Source organism: Morone saxatilis, unplaced genomic scaffold, assembly GCF_004916995.1.
Source record: "Morone saxatilis isolate NCDOM2014 unplaced genomic scaffold, NCSU_SB_2.0 Contig15, whole genome shotgun sequence".
Classification (NCBI taxonomy): domain Eukaryota; kingdom Metazoa; phylum Chordata; class Actinopteri; family Moronidae; genus Morone; species Morone saxatilis.
This window is the reverse complement of record NW_023339707.1, coordinates 25,223,419-25,239,682: the sequence shown is the minus strand read 5'-3', so window position 1 is coordinate 25,239,682 and position 16,264 is coordinate 25,223,419. Positions and strand designations below refer to the sequence as shown.

At 42.7% G+C, this 16,264-nt stretch overlaps 1 protein-coding gene across 1 annotated transcript; it reads left to right on the top strand.

Annotated features, from left to right (window-relative positions):
- Positions 1–6: 6 nt before the first annotated feature.
- pip4k2ca (phosphatidylinositol-5-phosphate 4-kinase, type II, gamma a) lies at positions 7–12,357 on the top strand. The gene is made up of 10 exons (XM_035656616.1): positions 7–281; positions 1,810–1,907; positions 2,165–2,261; positions 2,953–3,102; positions 7,872–8,018; positions 9,020–9,058; positions 9,166–9,279; positions 9,755–10,019; positions 10,296–10,400; positions 10,691–12,357. The coding sequence occupies exons 1-10, from the start codon at positions 123–125 to the stop codon at positions 10,768–10,770; spliced, it is 1,254 nt and encodes a 417-aa protein (XP_035512509.1). The 5' UTR covers positions 7–122; the 3' UTR covers positions 10,771–12,357.
- Positions 12,358–16,264: the final 3,907 nt, after the last annotated feature.

Here is a 16,264-nt window from a genome sequence, read left to right as displayed (position 1 = left end):
CGGTCAGCTTCGGTAAGCTTCGGTCAGCTTCGGTAAGCTTCGGTAAGCTTCGGTTAGCTTAGCAACGGTAGCCATCAGGAAGAAGTGTCACCGCCCGGACGAGGAGAGCCAGTCCGCGGTCAATGGCTGCCCTCGGCAACTCGGGGGCCGTTTCCAGTCCCATGGTGATCCTGGCGCCCAAGACTAAAACAAAAAAGAAGCACTTCGTCCAGCAGAAGGTGAAGGTGTTCCGGGCCAGCGACCCCGTCCTCAGCGTCTTCATGTGGGGCGTTAATCACTCGGTAAGCCGCCCGTTAGCCTAGCTCGTGTGTTAGCAGCCCGGTGTTACGGTGAAATCTGTGACCCGTCGGATTGTGTGACTCTGATCGATCATTATCCGTGTTTAAATACAGTTTAAGTTATATGTGATGCCTCAAACACACACTGTCATATCACACCTGTATGCTGTTTTACTCACAGCATCCTCTGCACTCTGCGTTGTTGTCTTTAAAGTCTACAAATGTTGTTGTTGTTGTTGTTGTTGTTTGCAGCTAGTAGATGTTTACACGTTTCACAAAAGCTGTTTTTTTTGTTTTTTTTCTGTCTCACATCCAAAGACGACTGATGTACAATTCACTGTTTAATCAGATGTCCTTTCTTGTTTGGATCCAGGCTTTGTGACGAATAAAATGTTATATTAGAGATATTTTGTGGCAGAATAAAAAGAAGATTGTCCTCAAAAATATGGTTTTAAAAGAACTTTACATCAGATTTAAAACAAACTCCCAAGTTTTCCTAAAAAATATAAGATAGATTTATATTAATCACATACACCGATCAGCTATAACATTGTGAGCACCGCGGCGGCGTGAAGTGGATTAAAAACATCATATTGTGAATTATTTTGGAGATTACAGACTTATTTACACCGGAGCACCTGTCTCTGTAACAAAGCTACATAAATATATGAATAGATCTGAACATTATGGCTAAGATTTACTCTATTAATCCATAATGTTCCTGTTTTACACACACAGGTCTGAAAGTGGAGAGACGGTGGAGAGACGGGCGGCCACGTGGCGTCGCTCCAGGAGCAGTTAGGGGTCACAATCGTTTGTTAAAAGCGATTTAAAGTGCTGTTAAAATGCCATAATCCTACCAGAATACGTTAAAAGGACCACGGCGAACAAATCAGTGAAACGTCTTTATCATTTCGTGGAATCTGACGTGAGGAAGAATGCAGCAGAACAAGTGTAACCTCCTTTAATGTTCCTCTCAGGCGTGTGAAGGGGCTTTTATATGGGTTGATAGTGTGTTATTCTACTGTCAGAGAATATAAAAACCTCTTAATGTCGTCACACTGTAGGCTTCGGTTACGATAAGGTGCCACACTCTCGTTTCTTGTTTCCCTATTTGTGCGTTTGACAGTCCGCTGACCTTTTTGGCCCGTTGGTTGATCAAAACAAGACACTTTACGTCGCCGCCTTAGGCACTAATCAATAATAAAGGGATTAAACGTGCAGCAACCAACGATTAGTTTCAGTTTCAATTATATTGGCAATTAATTAACGAATCATTTAGTCAATAAGACGTCAAATAAACAGTGAAAACGCGTGTCGGAAGTTCAGTTTACGACGATGTAGAACAAAGAAAATATGAGATATTGGAGAATCTGGAACCAATTAAAAAATAAACCTAAACGTTATTAATATATTATCAGAATAGTTCCAGATTGATCGTCTTTAGATTAAGAACTCCATTAATCTACTAACTGTTTCTGCTCATGAGAATAAACGTTCGCTGATCGTCTCGATCGCTTTCTTCCCTCAGATCAATGATCTCAACCAGGTGCCTGTTCCTGTCATGCTGCTGCCGGACGACTTCAAAGCAAACACCAAGATCAAAGTCAACAACCATCTCTTCAACAAGTAAGACCCGAGCCGTGATTACACAGCGAGGCCGGATTGGTTCAGATGTAAATAAGTTAGACAGCTTGGCGGCCTGTGATGCTTTCAAGGAACCAGATAAAATCAGCGGCGGTCGGCTCTCGTTGTGCAAGAAGAAAAAGAACAGATGAAGTCCTGAAGGGTCGTTGGACTGCAGAGTTAAACAGATGTTATGTGTGAAACATCTGTGTATGTTCAGCCTTCTCACCCCCCCCTCCCCAACTCTTCTCCTTCTGCAGAGAAAACCTTCCAGGACATTTCAAGTTCAAAGAATACTGTCCTCAGGTCTTCCGAAATCTAAGGGAACGGTTTGGGATTGAGGATCTGGACTATCAGGTATTGGCCTTCTAACGTTCAGTGGATCTGGTGTCACTTTGTTGGCTGATAAATGAAAAGAGATGTTTGTAGAAGAGACACTCTCTGTGTCCGCGCTGGAAACACATCTAACTAGTTTTGTCACTAGAAGCACACTCACGCACATTTGTAAAAGTTTCTGTGACGTGAAAATGTCAAACTTAACACATTAATTTAGATGAATTTTTAAATTAACTGGTTTAAAAACATGATTTAAGGTTCTGTTACGGCCACATTCTAGATAAATGAGCTTATCTTTGAAGACAGTTATTGATTTCTGATGCCACCTTTTAGATATTTCTCTTTACTGGTTCAGCAGACATTTTGTCATTAATAATGGCTGCAGACCACTTAGGGGAAGTCCTGTTATTGTGAGCGTTGGTTCACTGTTACTGGGACTCTTAATGGAACTGATCCACCTGTGTTTTTCCAGCTTAGACACGTCAAAATGTCTGCTGTACAACCAGTAATGTAATGAGATCTTCATTTAGGGGCTTCTTTAAGCAAATATTGATGTATTTAATGTTTGCTGTCGATTCGGAGTCGAGCCGTTGGTTGTACAGGAGCAGACGGGGAACCACTGCAACACGACTGCACACCCACAGACTTCAGTTTCAGCTGATAAAAGTGGTCCAGTTACTCTTTAATAATGATTTCCACTCTCGTCCTCCAGGTTTCGTTGACCCGCAGCCCCCCGATGAGGAGCGTCGACGACCAGGGAGAAGGTCTCCTCCTCAACTCCTACGACCGTACGCTGGTCATCAAGCAGATCTCCAGCGAGGACGTTGCAGACATGCACAGCATCCTGTCTGAGTATCACCAGGTAAGGGAAAGAAAAGGGAACGAATCACAACACAATAAAAATGTGTTTGTGTGTCTGTCAGTGCTTTCTGACTTCCTCATTCTGTCTCTGGCACTCATTGGTTGCACACATATACGGTTTCCTTCAGGGATATATTTAATTCATTGAATTACTTCAGGTTTTTTGCCTTTGTGCAATGTGTAAAATGTATACACTGGGAAATGGTGTTATTACAACACAGCCACTGTCGTGTCTCCAGTTGTAGGTAACCTGTAGCTCTTCATCCCCTCTGCAGTTATTTCTTAACATTTTCATGTATAATTGTTGTTGTAGTCCTGAAGAGATTCTCATATTCTCCGATTATAAAAATGTGTAAAAGAGTCCCAATGTTTTGCAGGACCTCAACAGCAGCGACTACGAGTCCTGAGTCTCCCCAGCGAGGCCAGCAATAGATTCAGAATCCAAAAAAAGAAACATTTCGGAGGCAAATAGAGAATTTAATGGAGCGTAGACGTATTAATTAGTATTTCACGACCACGCTGCCGTCTGTCTGGAGCTCAGATATGATTTGTGTCTTTACACAGATTTGTTTTTCGCTCTTTTGATAATAAAGGTTGCTGACGGCTGACCTACAAATTCTCTGCAAGATGCCACTAAGTCCTACTCACTGGTCCTTTAAGTGCATAATAACGATAGCAGCTGCACACTTGGTTCGGCTCATAAAGTCACAAAAAATATGTTTAAATCGAATCTTCGTCTAAAAAAATATCTAATAATAAAAATGTGAATCGTCCTCGAGCTCATATTTGTTGGCCCGACCCTGGTTTCAGTCAAACAGCTGGCTGAGTGGAGCATTAGTTGGGGACTATTTTCAGCGGCTGATTAATTCACATTTGGTGCTCTGGTGAGTATTTGGGGCAGCAGGACGGCGTATAAATAAACTACAGCGTGCGTGTTCGTGGTAATAAAGGAACTTGTGGCTCACTGATGTGTTTTTAATAGTTTTTAGACAACAATGGAGCTCATGCCACATGAGGAAGCACGAGCATACATCCACTCTTACCTACACCCACCACACAACCACAGCACACACCACACCCCCCACACACCACACACACACACAGAGAAAGAGGTACCTGTCTGTCTGTGAATTCATTGTTGGTTTTTGTTCTTTCACGCTTGACAAGGAGGTAAATATAGAAGATCACCAGACGGGTTATTTTAACATCCACCCAGGACCTGAATTAGAATTCATGTTTGAGAGATTATATGTTTATTATTGTTGATTCATTTATTGAATTTGAATCAGACAGAATGGTGTTAAATAAATAGGTGGAAATGAAAATGAGAGTGAATCACAGTAGTTTGTTAACCTTCCTCTGAATGCTCTCTCCTCCGTCTGCCTTCTGTTCACTCACTCATTCATTCAGAGGGTTTCCTGTCAGTTTCCAGACACATCACACAGAGCCGGGATCAATCACCTCCCGTCTGCTGTACTGAACTCTGTACGAAGCCTCACATCTATGGCGCCGCGTGTCCTACTTACAAAATATTCTCTCTTTAACCTTTGTTTGGACCTTTTTTGTAGCTTAAAACCTCCTGAGAGCGTTTGTCACAGAGTTCCTAAAATGAGCTCTTCCTCCGGCTCTTTTTATCATTTTATTTTTCTGCCTCGTAGGTGAGGGGAAGTCGACCCAAATAGGGTTATTTTTAGATTTAACGTGTTGCCGGGAGCAGCAGAGCGGCGCAGCAGAGTAGGAAGATAGCTGCACATTCAACCCGAGGACGGGAAACATCTGTCCTGCCGAAGTGTCCTTGATGTGGCTCTAAGGTGCCTCGCTCAAACCGAACCTGACCGCTGACCTCCCTGTGGGGGGGAGGAGCTAAACTGCACGAGAATATCAAAACAAAAGCGTGCCTCTCGCCATCAAGGTTAGCCGACGTTACAGCCCCACTGAGCGCAGGGGACACAACAAATGCTCTGTTATAGGATTGTTGGTTTGTTAAAGATATTCAAATGCTCATATCAACACATCTATGTTTTATGTAAATAGCAGATAACGTTTGTGGGTGAGATAAGAGCGCGGTGACATGCTTTCACCTCTGTTACGTGTTTGTTTCTGTCAGGTTTTTATTCCTCGTTCGCTGCCCGGCTCGGTATCAGCCTTCAAGCCTCTTTGGGTTCTTCAAAACTGGGTCTCGCTTCAGGCTAAACAGACCACTGAGTAAACTTTTGGCTGCTTTGAGCTCGTACTGGAATGTGTAGCCTGTGGTTACGCAGCCTACATAGAACTGGGAGGGAGATGAGGGGAAAATGGCAGCTCTGTTTCAGAGTGTTTTTTAATTCACTTGGCCCTGAATGAAGTCATTGTTATCAGAGCTCCTGCGTTGGCATCGCACAGTTTCCTTCATTCATCGTGACAGTTTGCAGGTTGCAGTTTATTGTCAGTTTATTGTCAGCATTTGGTTTCAGGGGAAATACTGGAATATCTTTTTCAGCTCACAGTGCAAAAAGAACAAAATACTGGGATCCTGTACTGAAACAAAAGGGCCAGCTTTGCTTTTAAAGGCTTTATCCTTGTTGTGCGTTTGGCTTTTTTAGGTCTTTTTAATTATTTGGATGGATTTCCAGGATGTTGAGGGTCAGCTTTTGTGGGTTTTTTGGCAGTTGAAGGGATTTTGTCTTGAGACCAGCCTTTCAAACTGTTTCTCAGGGTTCGTCTGCGGTCCTGTAAAAACCAGGAAATGTAGAGACTTTGGATTAAAACGATATCCTGGAAATAATATATACTGTATAAACGTATAAACACATAAACGTATGTATTTTTTGACTGTTGGTCGGATGAACTGACACTTAAGAGCTTGTTTATCAGATTCAAAGTGGAACGGACTGCAGCGATCTTTCTGACAGGGAACACTTTAACTTTATAGAAGATATATTTTATGTAAAATTTAATAAATTCTACTTGATTTGAGCTGTGGCCAAATTAATGTCGTCAGTTTGCCTGAAACTTGTATGACCTCCTGGAAATAATCTGTGCTGGACATTTCCTATTGTATTTAAGCTCCTTGCTCAGATCACCTACGTAAACCTGCGCGCGTGTTTTGTTAAAGGATGACACTTCGAAGAGGGTTCAGTATGTAATTTAATATCACTATTACTGACAGAGTACATCCTTTCGAAGGTTAAAATGGAAAAATGATTTATAGATGAAATAATATTGTCATTAAGTTCTGCTCATCATACTGCAGCGTTGTCTGTTGGAAAAAGTCTTAAAGGCTACCAGAACATTTACAAACAGTGCCTCCGACATGCTTGGAACGGAGGGTTGAGGTGAGGGTTTGCAATATGCAACGATTGGGATAATTGGGAAAATAATTGGCAGTTAATGCTGACGTGAACAGAGAGTGACGATGTAGTCTGCCAGCTCTGGTTCGGTGTTGGCTTAGCAGTTGGAATTGGTTTTGTGCAGGTCCACAATCTAAGTTTCAAAACAGTACAGTTACCTTAACGGATACAGTTTACAATAAGCCTACACACACACACAGCACACACACACACACACACACACACACCACACACACACACACACACACACACCACACACAAACACCCTGATAGCACGTGTCTGTTCTCAGCCTCCTCAGCTGCTCTTTCACTGGCAAGCTCGATCATCTCTGAAACACAGTAGCTGGGGGATTGAACCGGCTCTCTGCGCCAGGCCACGGTTACCTAAAAAATCGAACCGCCACCGACAAAAAAAAGGCCGCTGTCGCACACGTACGAGCGAGCGAGCGCTGTCTCGCTCCAGCGGCACCTGAAGGAGGTCCAGTCTGTAGTGACGCGTGCGGCTGACACGTCGTAACCTCCGGATACCGACTCAGCCTGTTCTCCTTACAGTCAGAGTGTCCTTTGAATGTGTCCAAATGTTCACCTGCACACCTTCAAACTGTCTTATACTCTTTTACTGTATTTTGCAGGTTTAACATTGACGATGTTTAAACGCACACTGATAATTTTGCACTATTATTCCACATTTGAAGGTAATTTAAACGGCATATTCTGTTTAGATATTCCTTATTCAGAATGGAGCGTTTTCTGATTAAGAAATGTGTGATGTGCTGATATTGTTCAGGTTTTAGGAGCTTTCTTTGGACATGTATACAGCGGATTTGTGGATGTGATACACGATGCATCCTGATGCACGGTAAGCCCGTATTTCTGGTCAGGAGGAGAAACACACTGAATTTTAAACATTATGAATGACTTGGATATCAACAGGTTTTGTGGATATGAGCAAATATCACAGTGTCGACCTTTACAAGAAGGTGGTTGGATGAAAGAGGGAGGGTGTGTTTGCATAGTCGAACAAGTCTGACTTGTTCAGGCTTATCAATGTGTTGGTTTTATTGCTTTTATAACAAGAATATCGAGCAACAGACAATGACATTATTGTAACCTAATATCTGCCTTTCTTATGTGTGTTAGTACATGACGACAGTTACATAGCTGGACACGCATCCACTGAAGCTGTCCCATTGTTTCTTTACCAGATCATTTTACTAGTTCAGTCTAAACAGCACTGTTAGAAACACTTTTACCACAAAGGCAACATGACTGCACTTTGAAACACTTCATTTTCTTTAGCTATGTAAACACCTTTAGTGGGAATATTTAGCAGAAACCGGAATATTTTGTGCATGTGAACGCAGTCAGTGAGAGCGCGCCGGGCCGATATTCCACTTTCTGTCACCAGCCATGCAAATGAAGTGTTGTTTCCTCTCTGCAGCACATAGTGAAGTGTCACGGCAGCACCCTGCTGCCACAGTTCCTGGGTATGTACCGTGTGAGCGTGGACAATGAGGAGACCTACCTGATCGTCATGAGGAACATGTTCAGCCACAGACTGGTGGTGCACAGGAAGTACGACCTGAAGGTGAGGAGGAACTGCACGGCACAACAGTTACAATGACCTTTAATAACACATCCCTCTTCTCGCCACTGAAATGTGGAAGTCCTGCCAAACATGGCGCTCATTAACTAAGGTTTTAACTAAGAGAATCTTTTATTGATCCCCAGAAGGGAATTACAGATGTTGCAGCAGCTATGGATGCATCGATTAGGAACTTCTACTGATGTTTTTTTGTTGTTATTGTTATTTATTCACACTTTTGTGCCAGAAGAGCAAATGTACAAAGATGAGCATCTCTGCCACGTTGCAGCTCAGTCTGTTTCTGAGCTGAACATCCGCTCACTCATGCTGCTGCAGGGAGCGCGGAGGTTTGTGCGCAATAAAATATATGATAAAAATTAGACTAGAAATAGAAATGGAAACTATACAGGAGGAATTAAACTAATAACTAGGCAAGAGTGCCGTAGTGGTGTGATTAGTAGCAGTAAAGTACAGTGTAAGTAAACACTGTGGACCAGACTGATATATAATATGATTAAGCAATGATACTTAGTGTTTGTATTCATATAATGTAGTCAAACAGTGTAACATATTAACATAATATTGTATGAATATAAAATATAATGTAAGGTGAAATGTGGGGATATAGTATAATGTGCAGTTAGGAGTTAAATGTTTAGAGACTAGTTTTCCTGTCATGGAAATTGATTAAAATGACCAAATATCCTATCTATCGCTGTGTAACTGCTATGTAAACCTTCGTTGGAGGAAACCTGCAGTAAACTGTAGCGGAGATGCTGCAGAAAACTGGTGAGAACAGCAGAAAGCGAGCTAACAAGTTTCCTATAAACACTGATCACCTCCTGTTATGATCTTCATCATGAACCTGTGTCATTAAAAAAGGAGGAATAATGACGAATGGGGAAAAATGATGCCTACTGGTAAATTATATAACCATCTGTGAGCATGTGCTGTCCTTTATTGAGTTCATGTTGACAGTATTCCTCACATTGTCGTTGCTGCAGGGATCTCTGGTGGCTCGGGAAGCAAGTGACAAAGAAAGGGTAAAAGAAGCATCTTTTCTTCTGTCCGTTTTATATCTTCATGTCATCATACCCGCTGTTTCCTCCCGATCCCGAACGTCTGAAGGTGTATTTTATTCCTAAAAAAGGGAAAAGAGCTTCCGACCTTCAAGGACATGGACTTCAGGAACAACATGCAGAAGGTGTATGTGACGGAGGAGCAGAAGGAGAAGTTAATGGAGAAACTGAACAGAGACGTGGAGGTAGGTGACCTGTTCAGTGTCTGTAAACCTCGCTGCTGTCGCACAACTCTGCCACACGGCGGCAGCATCGGCACATTTAGGACACACGGTGATGCCTCCGATGCCATTTTGGCAGCAGGAGGAGGACGGACGGATGTGAGACTCATTTACTAGTGAAGGAGATAAATTTAGATATTACAAACTTTAAAGTGATTAGTAGATTAATTGCAGCTGATAATGATTAATCCATTTTTTGCCCAAGACTAGATTCAGTGTAATGAGGGAAAATGCCACATTTGTTCTGATTGGTCTGAAGTCTGGAAATTTGGTCTATTTTGGGCAAGTATCTGACAGTACACGTTAATGTGTGATTTGTTCTATCAAATGTCAGAAAATTGTAATAAAGTAGACTGAAATGGTTTGTTCTGTTGGACCTACAGTGCAGGGATGTCCTCACAAAGCTTCTTATCAAACACCCCTCTCTCATTTCCTCCAGTTTCTGGTGAGGCTGAAGATCATGGACTACAGCCTGCTGCTCGGCATCCACGACGTGGGTCGAGCAGAACGGGAAGAGGACGAGGGCGAGGAGGTTTCAAACGAGGAAGAACCGGAGGCGGAGAACGGCCTGGCAGTGGGCGCTACGGCGGGCTCGTACGGCACCTCTCCAGAGGGAATCGCCGGTTACATGTCCGCCTGCAAGCCTCTGGGGCCCGGGGAGTTCGACCCATACGTGGACGTGTACGCAGTCAGGAGCTGCGCAGGTGAGAGCTCGCGTCACGCCGCTAAATTGCGGTGTTTCGGAAAAAGTTCTTGATACTTTTAGATTGTTAGTTTGAGCCCGTCCAAAGTCAGGATCTGTTCCTCTTCCTCACGTGTACATGTGTTTATATCTCGGTCATCTGAGAAAGTAATGATATAGCTTTAGAAGTTCTGATATTCATTTCTTACCGGGGAGCTTTCATCTTGATGATTGTTGTACGCGACCCGCCGCCGCCGCCAATACAATAACCCTGATTGTTCTCTGCCTTTCATCTCAGGAGCCCCGCAGAGGGAGGTCTATTTCATGGGCCTGATTGACGTACTCACTCAGTACGACACGAAGAAGAAAGCCGCTCATGCAGCAAAAACTGTCAAACACGGGGTGAGTAGAACGAGGGAGGAAGGGAGGAGGTGGAGGGCTGCTGTCAACATGCAGTCGTACCTGCTGGAGGCCAACGTTTGATGTTAGGCTCTCATGTCGTGTCTTAAAGTAACGCACACTGATGATGCTGATGACCTTTGTTTGCTCTCCTTCTTCCTTCCTCTCTCTCTCTCTCTCTCTCTCTCTCTCTCTCTCTCTCTCTTCTCTCTCTCTCTCTCTCTCTCTCTCCTTTCTCCTCTCTCTCCTCTCTCTCTCTTCCCCTCCTCTCTTCTCTCTTCCCTCTCTCTCTCTCTCCTTCTGAAATCTCCACAGTCCACCCCGAGCAGTACGCCAAACGGTTCCGTGACTTCATCTCCAACATCTTTGCGTAGCACTAATGAACGCTGCCATATGTTGATCCAACTGAGAGCTAAAAGTCTACTTTACCTTTGACCAAAAATAGTATGCACACACAGATCAGCGTTTAAACGTGCTGATCTGAGGCGACACTACTTACGTTGTAGCAATATAATGTACTACTTCTGATGCATATATTTATTTTTAAGATTTAAGAAGCATTTCTTCTAGATATTAAGCACTCTTAACGGAATAACTCTGGAGTTGTAGCGTACATGGAAACAAACTGCTGTTGATCAGTGTTCATAGACCACGTCAGTGCGAGATCAAAGATTGATTTTATCTTTTGCCTGGTTGCAGGCGTGAACTAAACGTACAGGAAAGGTTGACATTTTGGGCTTATTTGCTTTCTTTCCAAACGTTACATGAGAAGATTTGGTGTGTGTGTGTGTGTAGCACTATGAAACACATACACAGTCCTTCCATTCACCGTTGATCCACAGGCGGCCGTAACGTGATAAGATCTGCGTGACGACTGTGTGTCAGTAAACATGGATGCAAACAATTCTGGATTTAAAATACATCCTACATTTTAAAAACATGTTTACAGCCTGGCACAATAAACAGTGTTGGTCTTTATAGCCAAATTCCCAGCTCATGACGACTGTACGAGGAGTGAACCTTTATATAAGTCACTCGTTTAGATTATATTAGGGTTTAAAATATGCATAATTAAAGGCATGGTCACCTTTTTAAAGACAAAGACTAGTTAGTGTAGATTCTGTAAACTGGGGAAACAGCCAGCCTGGTTTCTAAAGACGGTTTCTGAGGATGTGCACAACATGTTTCTGCACAGATTGTGAAATGATTAACGATCATGTTAATCAGCGAGCGTCAGTGGTGCTTGTAGGTTGTAACCTTTAACACAGAGCCAACTAATGTAACTGGCTGCAGGCTGTAGCTTTGTATTAGCATCGATCTAACTGTCGGTAAGAAAGCGAATAAGCGTGTTTTCCAAAATGTCAAACTATTCCTTAAATCTTAGAGTAATGCTTTAATGGAGATGGGTATTAAAAATAATGCGAGTCTAGACTCTTAATAATATTTATCTGTTGAAGCAGGCCATTTGAATGTTTAGAGTGCCAAATGTGTGGGATCAAAGCTTTGTCCTATCAGGATTTGCACTTTGCATATAATTAAATCAAATCGGTTAAAAGAAACACAATTTGAATGGATCAAATCCTGTTTTCCACCAAAGTTTATTCTAAATTTTAAAGAAAATGTACAGAACAGCCTTGTCAGTGTGGTATTTAAATAGAAAGCACGTCATAATATTTAGCCTGTAAACATTGTTAGCAGCCCTGCATCTCTTAGTTACCACAGCCTGTAAAGGGAATGCGGGGTGGCTGACCTTGGAGCGATTCCTTCACCCACAGAGCTCGGCCCGCAGTAATGAAGTGACTTGTCCAACTTTTAGGATCAGGCCTGCCTTTTTTTTTTTTTTTATGAAAAACGTCAACGTGTCGACATCAAAACACTTGTGAAAATGAGCCCATCCATCATTATTCTGGACTCCTTTGTGAACACGCTGTAGTGTTTTGTGCATTAAAATGGCAAATGTGCGCTCTGTGAATCATTGTGATAAGAAAAGATATAGAAGAATCTAGCAGTAGAACTAGCAAACTGTTGTCTGTGTATTGTAATGACATTTGAGATTTAGTGATAACAGGGTACTGTGTAAAACAATGTCGACAGTAACACTACATTTCAGTAGCTTATGCAGTTAGCCTTAACACAGTGATGATAGAGCTTTCTGAGACACTGGCCAGGCAGCGTAGATACAGAACAGCACTCTGTACGATGCCTCATCTACTCGATGATTGCACAAGTTGTATTTTTGCAAATCAGCTTTTGGACCAAAATATATTTTACAAAGAACTTCTGAAAAGTGTTGAGTCGTTATTGTCTGGAACGAGTCGGGGAGGGATTCGTGGAAACGTTTCATCTGGAGATGAACCGAAGAAAGAAGAGAGCATCTCGACTACAGCGGCGGTAAACTCGGTCGGGCCACCACCTGGGTTCAGACAGAAATATCTCAGATTGGAGGCATTGATGATGTTTTCTACTGACTTTGGTGATCAGATGTTTCCTTTAGCGCCATCTGTTGTCTTACAGAACACACTGACATCAATAACTCTCTAACATTTATTGTCTCCTGGTTTTATTTACATATTTAGGTATCAGGTTACTTTCGTACGTCGACTGATCGATGCTACTGAAGTAAAGTCTGTTCTACAAACACCAACTTAGTAGTCAGGACCAGGTTTAGTAAAGTAGTAAAGAGTTGGTGCAACCCATCCCAGAACCTTAATTAGTATCATTGGTTACACCAGAGTTTACCCTACTATTTCTAACTAAATGTCTGCTGTGAGAAAGGTCTATAGACTCTTGTACCTGCAGTAAAATGTCTTTCACAGGTCGGATTATCAGGTAAACTACAGGTGTTTGTCATTATAGTTGTTTTAATCTAGTGTTAGATCAGCGGTTCCAAACCTTTTCCTGAAGAGACCGCTTTCCTATCATTGTGTAAACTGACAACCCCTCACTAAGTGACTTATGGATATTTCATATATTTAATAATAACAGTCACAGCACAGAACAGCTGATAAATTGAACAAATAACCCAAACAGTGAACTCAATAACTGCAGGAAGTTTGTGTAAAACCAGAGATTTTAATGAATTTTTAGCAGATTATTTCCTCTGAATATTGATCAGAGATGAGTTTTACTGATATATTTATACAGTTCTGTGTCTGTATTATGTGTTTGTATCATTTATAACAATCATACAGACTTACCAGGCTTCTTTTTCAGACAGATTCAGTGTTTCTTCTCATTCAGCTCAGCTCTTTGGATGTTTATCAGAGACTGAATGCTCTATGAATACAGTTTCTGTCTAGCTTAAATAAAATCAACTTATTTACAGAAATGAACAAAATGTTGAGCTATCGGCCTACAGTGTGTATTTTTTTAAGTCTTCTTACACCCCATAAAACCTCGGGACCCCCTGTGACGCTTTGGCGACCCCTAGTGGGGGTCCCGGCCCCCAGGTTGGGAACCACTACCTCAGATAACGTATTGAGGGTCAGGGACTGCTATTTGTCTCACTTTGTCCAGAAGATGTGTTTTTGCTGACGGGTTCCTTCCTGTTTAATCAGAAGAGAGAATTTGCTGACTGGTTCCTCCTCGTTTCACCAGAAAACTGAGGGAACTGAGACAATAGGAATCAGACAGGATGAGCAGTGAGACCAGGAGGGTGTCATTGAAGGGGTCATTAAGCCACAAACTGCTGACGATCCGGAGACGCGATGGGAACACCAGGTCCAGGGAGCAGAGCCCATTAATCAGTGCGAATCGCAGCAAACACAAACGTTCCAGCGTTCTCTCGGTGCGACGCCGACCTCACGACCCTCAGCAGTTCCTAAAGCGCTTCAACTCTCCAGGAACTGTTCGCCCAGTGGCATCGCTTCCTATGAAACGATGCCAGGGTCATCACCTGGAAATTGATTAAAAACACCAAATATCCTGGAAATGGTAGATTGTGATTGTATTCACTCAGATCTACGCCTCAGACCGCTGGTAGAATAAACTGCGACACATTCAAAGCAGGTTTACCTTTTCCTTTACCTAGTAATGAATACAACTGAGGTTCACTGGTTGTCCTGTACTGTCAATAAATGTCCTGGAAAGGTGTTAAAGGGGGAACCGTGAGCTGAAGTGAAGCCAAACTGCAGCTCACTGTTTAATAGAGTGTTGAAATAAAGTGATAATGAGGATGTGTGTGTACGTCTAGGTTAAAGAGCCCCTTTCCTCAGTGAGGTCCAATGTGGCCCCGGGGTTTCCCACCTCCCACTATACTGTGCCTGCCACTCACCGTGCCCCCCACAGCTCGGGGGGGGGGGCTTCCTGGCATTGTTTTCTGCTATGTGAGGAAACTCATCATCACTGAGTTTACACAGACTGAAAATGAACCCTTAAACGTCCAGAGTGTAACATTTAGGAGGAATGGAATATAATGGCCACCGTAGTTTCTCCTGTACACTGTGAAGGCTGAGCTGTATTCAGTTGGTTGCAATCTGTAAATCCTACACACTGGTTACTAAAGATAAGCAGTTCCCTGACCTGAGGAGATTTGGTTTTTATAACCCCTTAAACAGAAATGAAGTGGGATCCTGAACTCATGCTGGGTGAGATGTGGATCAGTGCAGGTGGACCATGTCTGTGTATTCCAGCTATGGGGAGGAAGTGGGACGTTTAATGTGAAGGATACTGGTTTCATTTCTCTCTGTGAGGCCTGGAGATATTCCTGAAGGTCTGTTTCATTTTAAAGGTTAAATAAATGTTTAATTTAGAGTCATCAGATATGAAGTTACAGCATTTTGGATGGAAAAACTGGTTGTTTTTGTGCTTTATCCAACAAGATAATTCTGTCTGAACACTTCTGCAATTTACTATAATTAACGCACATTCCCTTACACCACTCCCCTCTACGCACTGAGGATGTCCTGTCTGTCGATCTGTCTGTGTGTCTGTGTGTCTGTGTTTCTGTGTGTGTGTGTGTGTGTGTGTGGGGGGGGGTGTGTGTGTGTGTGTGTGTGTGTGTGGTGGTAATGTTGTTGCTTTGTTTTTTGGGTTTTTTTTGGGTACCAGTGGGCCCAACACCCACACAAGGATATGTGTGTGTAGATAGATAAGCTGTGTGTTGCCATGGTGTGTGCGTGTGGTGTAATGTGGTCGTGTGTTGGGATGTGGTGTGTTTGGTTGTGTGTGTGTCGTGTTTAACCCACCTCTTCATAAGTTTTTCCTGGTTTAGCATTCCACTTTCCAATTCATATGTTTTTCCCCTTCAGGTTTTGCGGGCAATAATGTTTGCGGGGGGCAGTAATGCTTATGAGAACTGGGAGGGGTAGAAATCTCTGGCTGTCCTTGATATAGCTCAGATAGTCCTCAAGACTCCGGGAGTGGGGAACGGACTCATCTGGAGTCTGCATGGCTTTCATCAGGAAAAACTCTCCATGAGAGCCAAATGGCCTCAGAGGATGGATCCTCGCTGCACTCGTGGCTGTCATCTGCTCGTTACGATACATCAGAATCAGTCACAGACCCTAAGGTACGCTAAAGTGCAGTTACTACTTTTAGTCGGACGATGTTACAAAACTGTTATAACAATCTTAAATGTTGTCAATTAAATGGGACTCCACATGACGTGGTCTGGTCTTGACTATGGTCCTTAGTGCGGATGTAAGGTTACATATAAAGGTGGGCGGCCGGTAATGCATCTCACTGTTCACCTCAAGTCAACATCACTTGAGTCCGTGTCAGTTGTAGACTACATGTTTGAAAATTAAAGAAAGGTTTTGACGTTACAAAGAAAGTGAGCTCTGTAGACAACTCATAGTCTCAGGATTGATTTATGGAAGCTTTTCTACAAAAGATATTGCAAAAACATTTTTTTTAGGTATTTTTTTT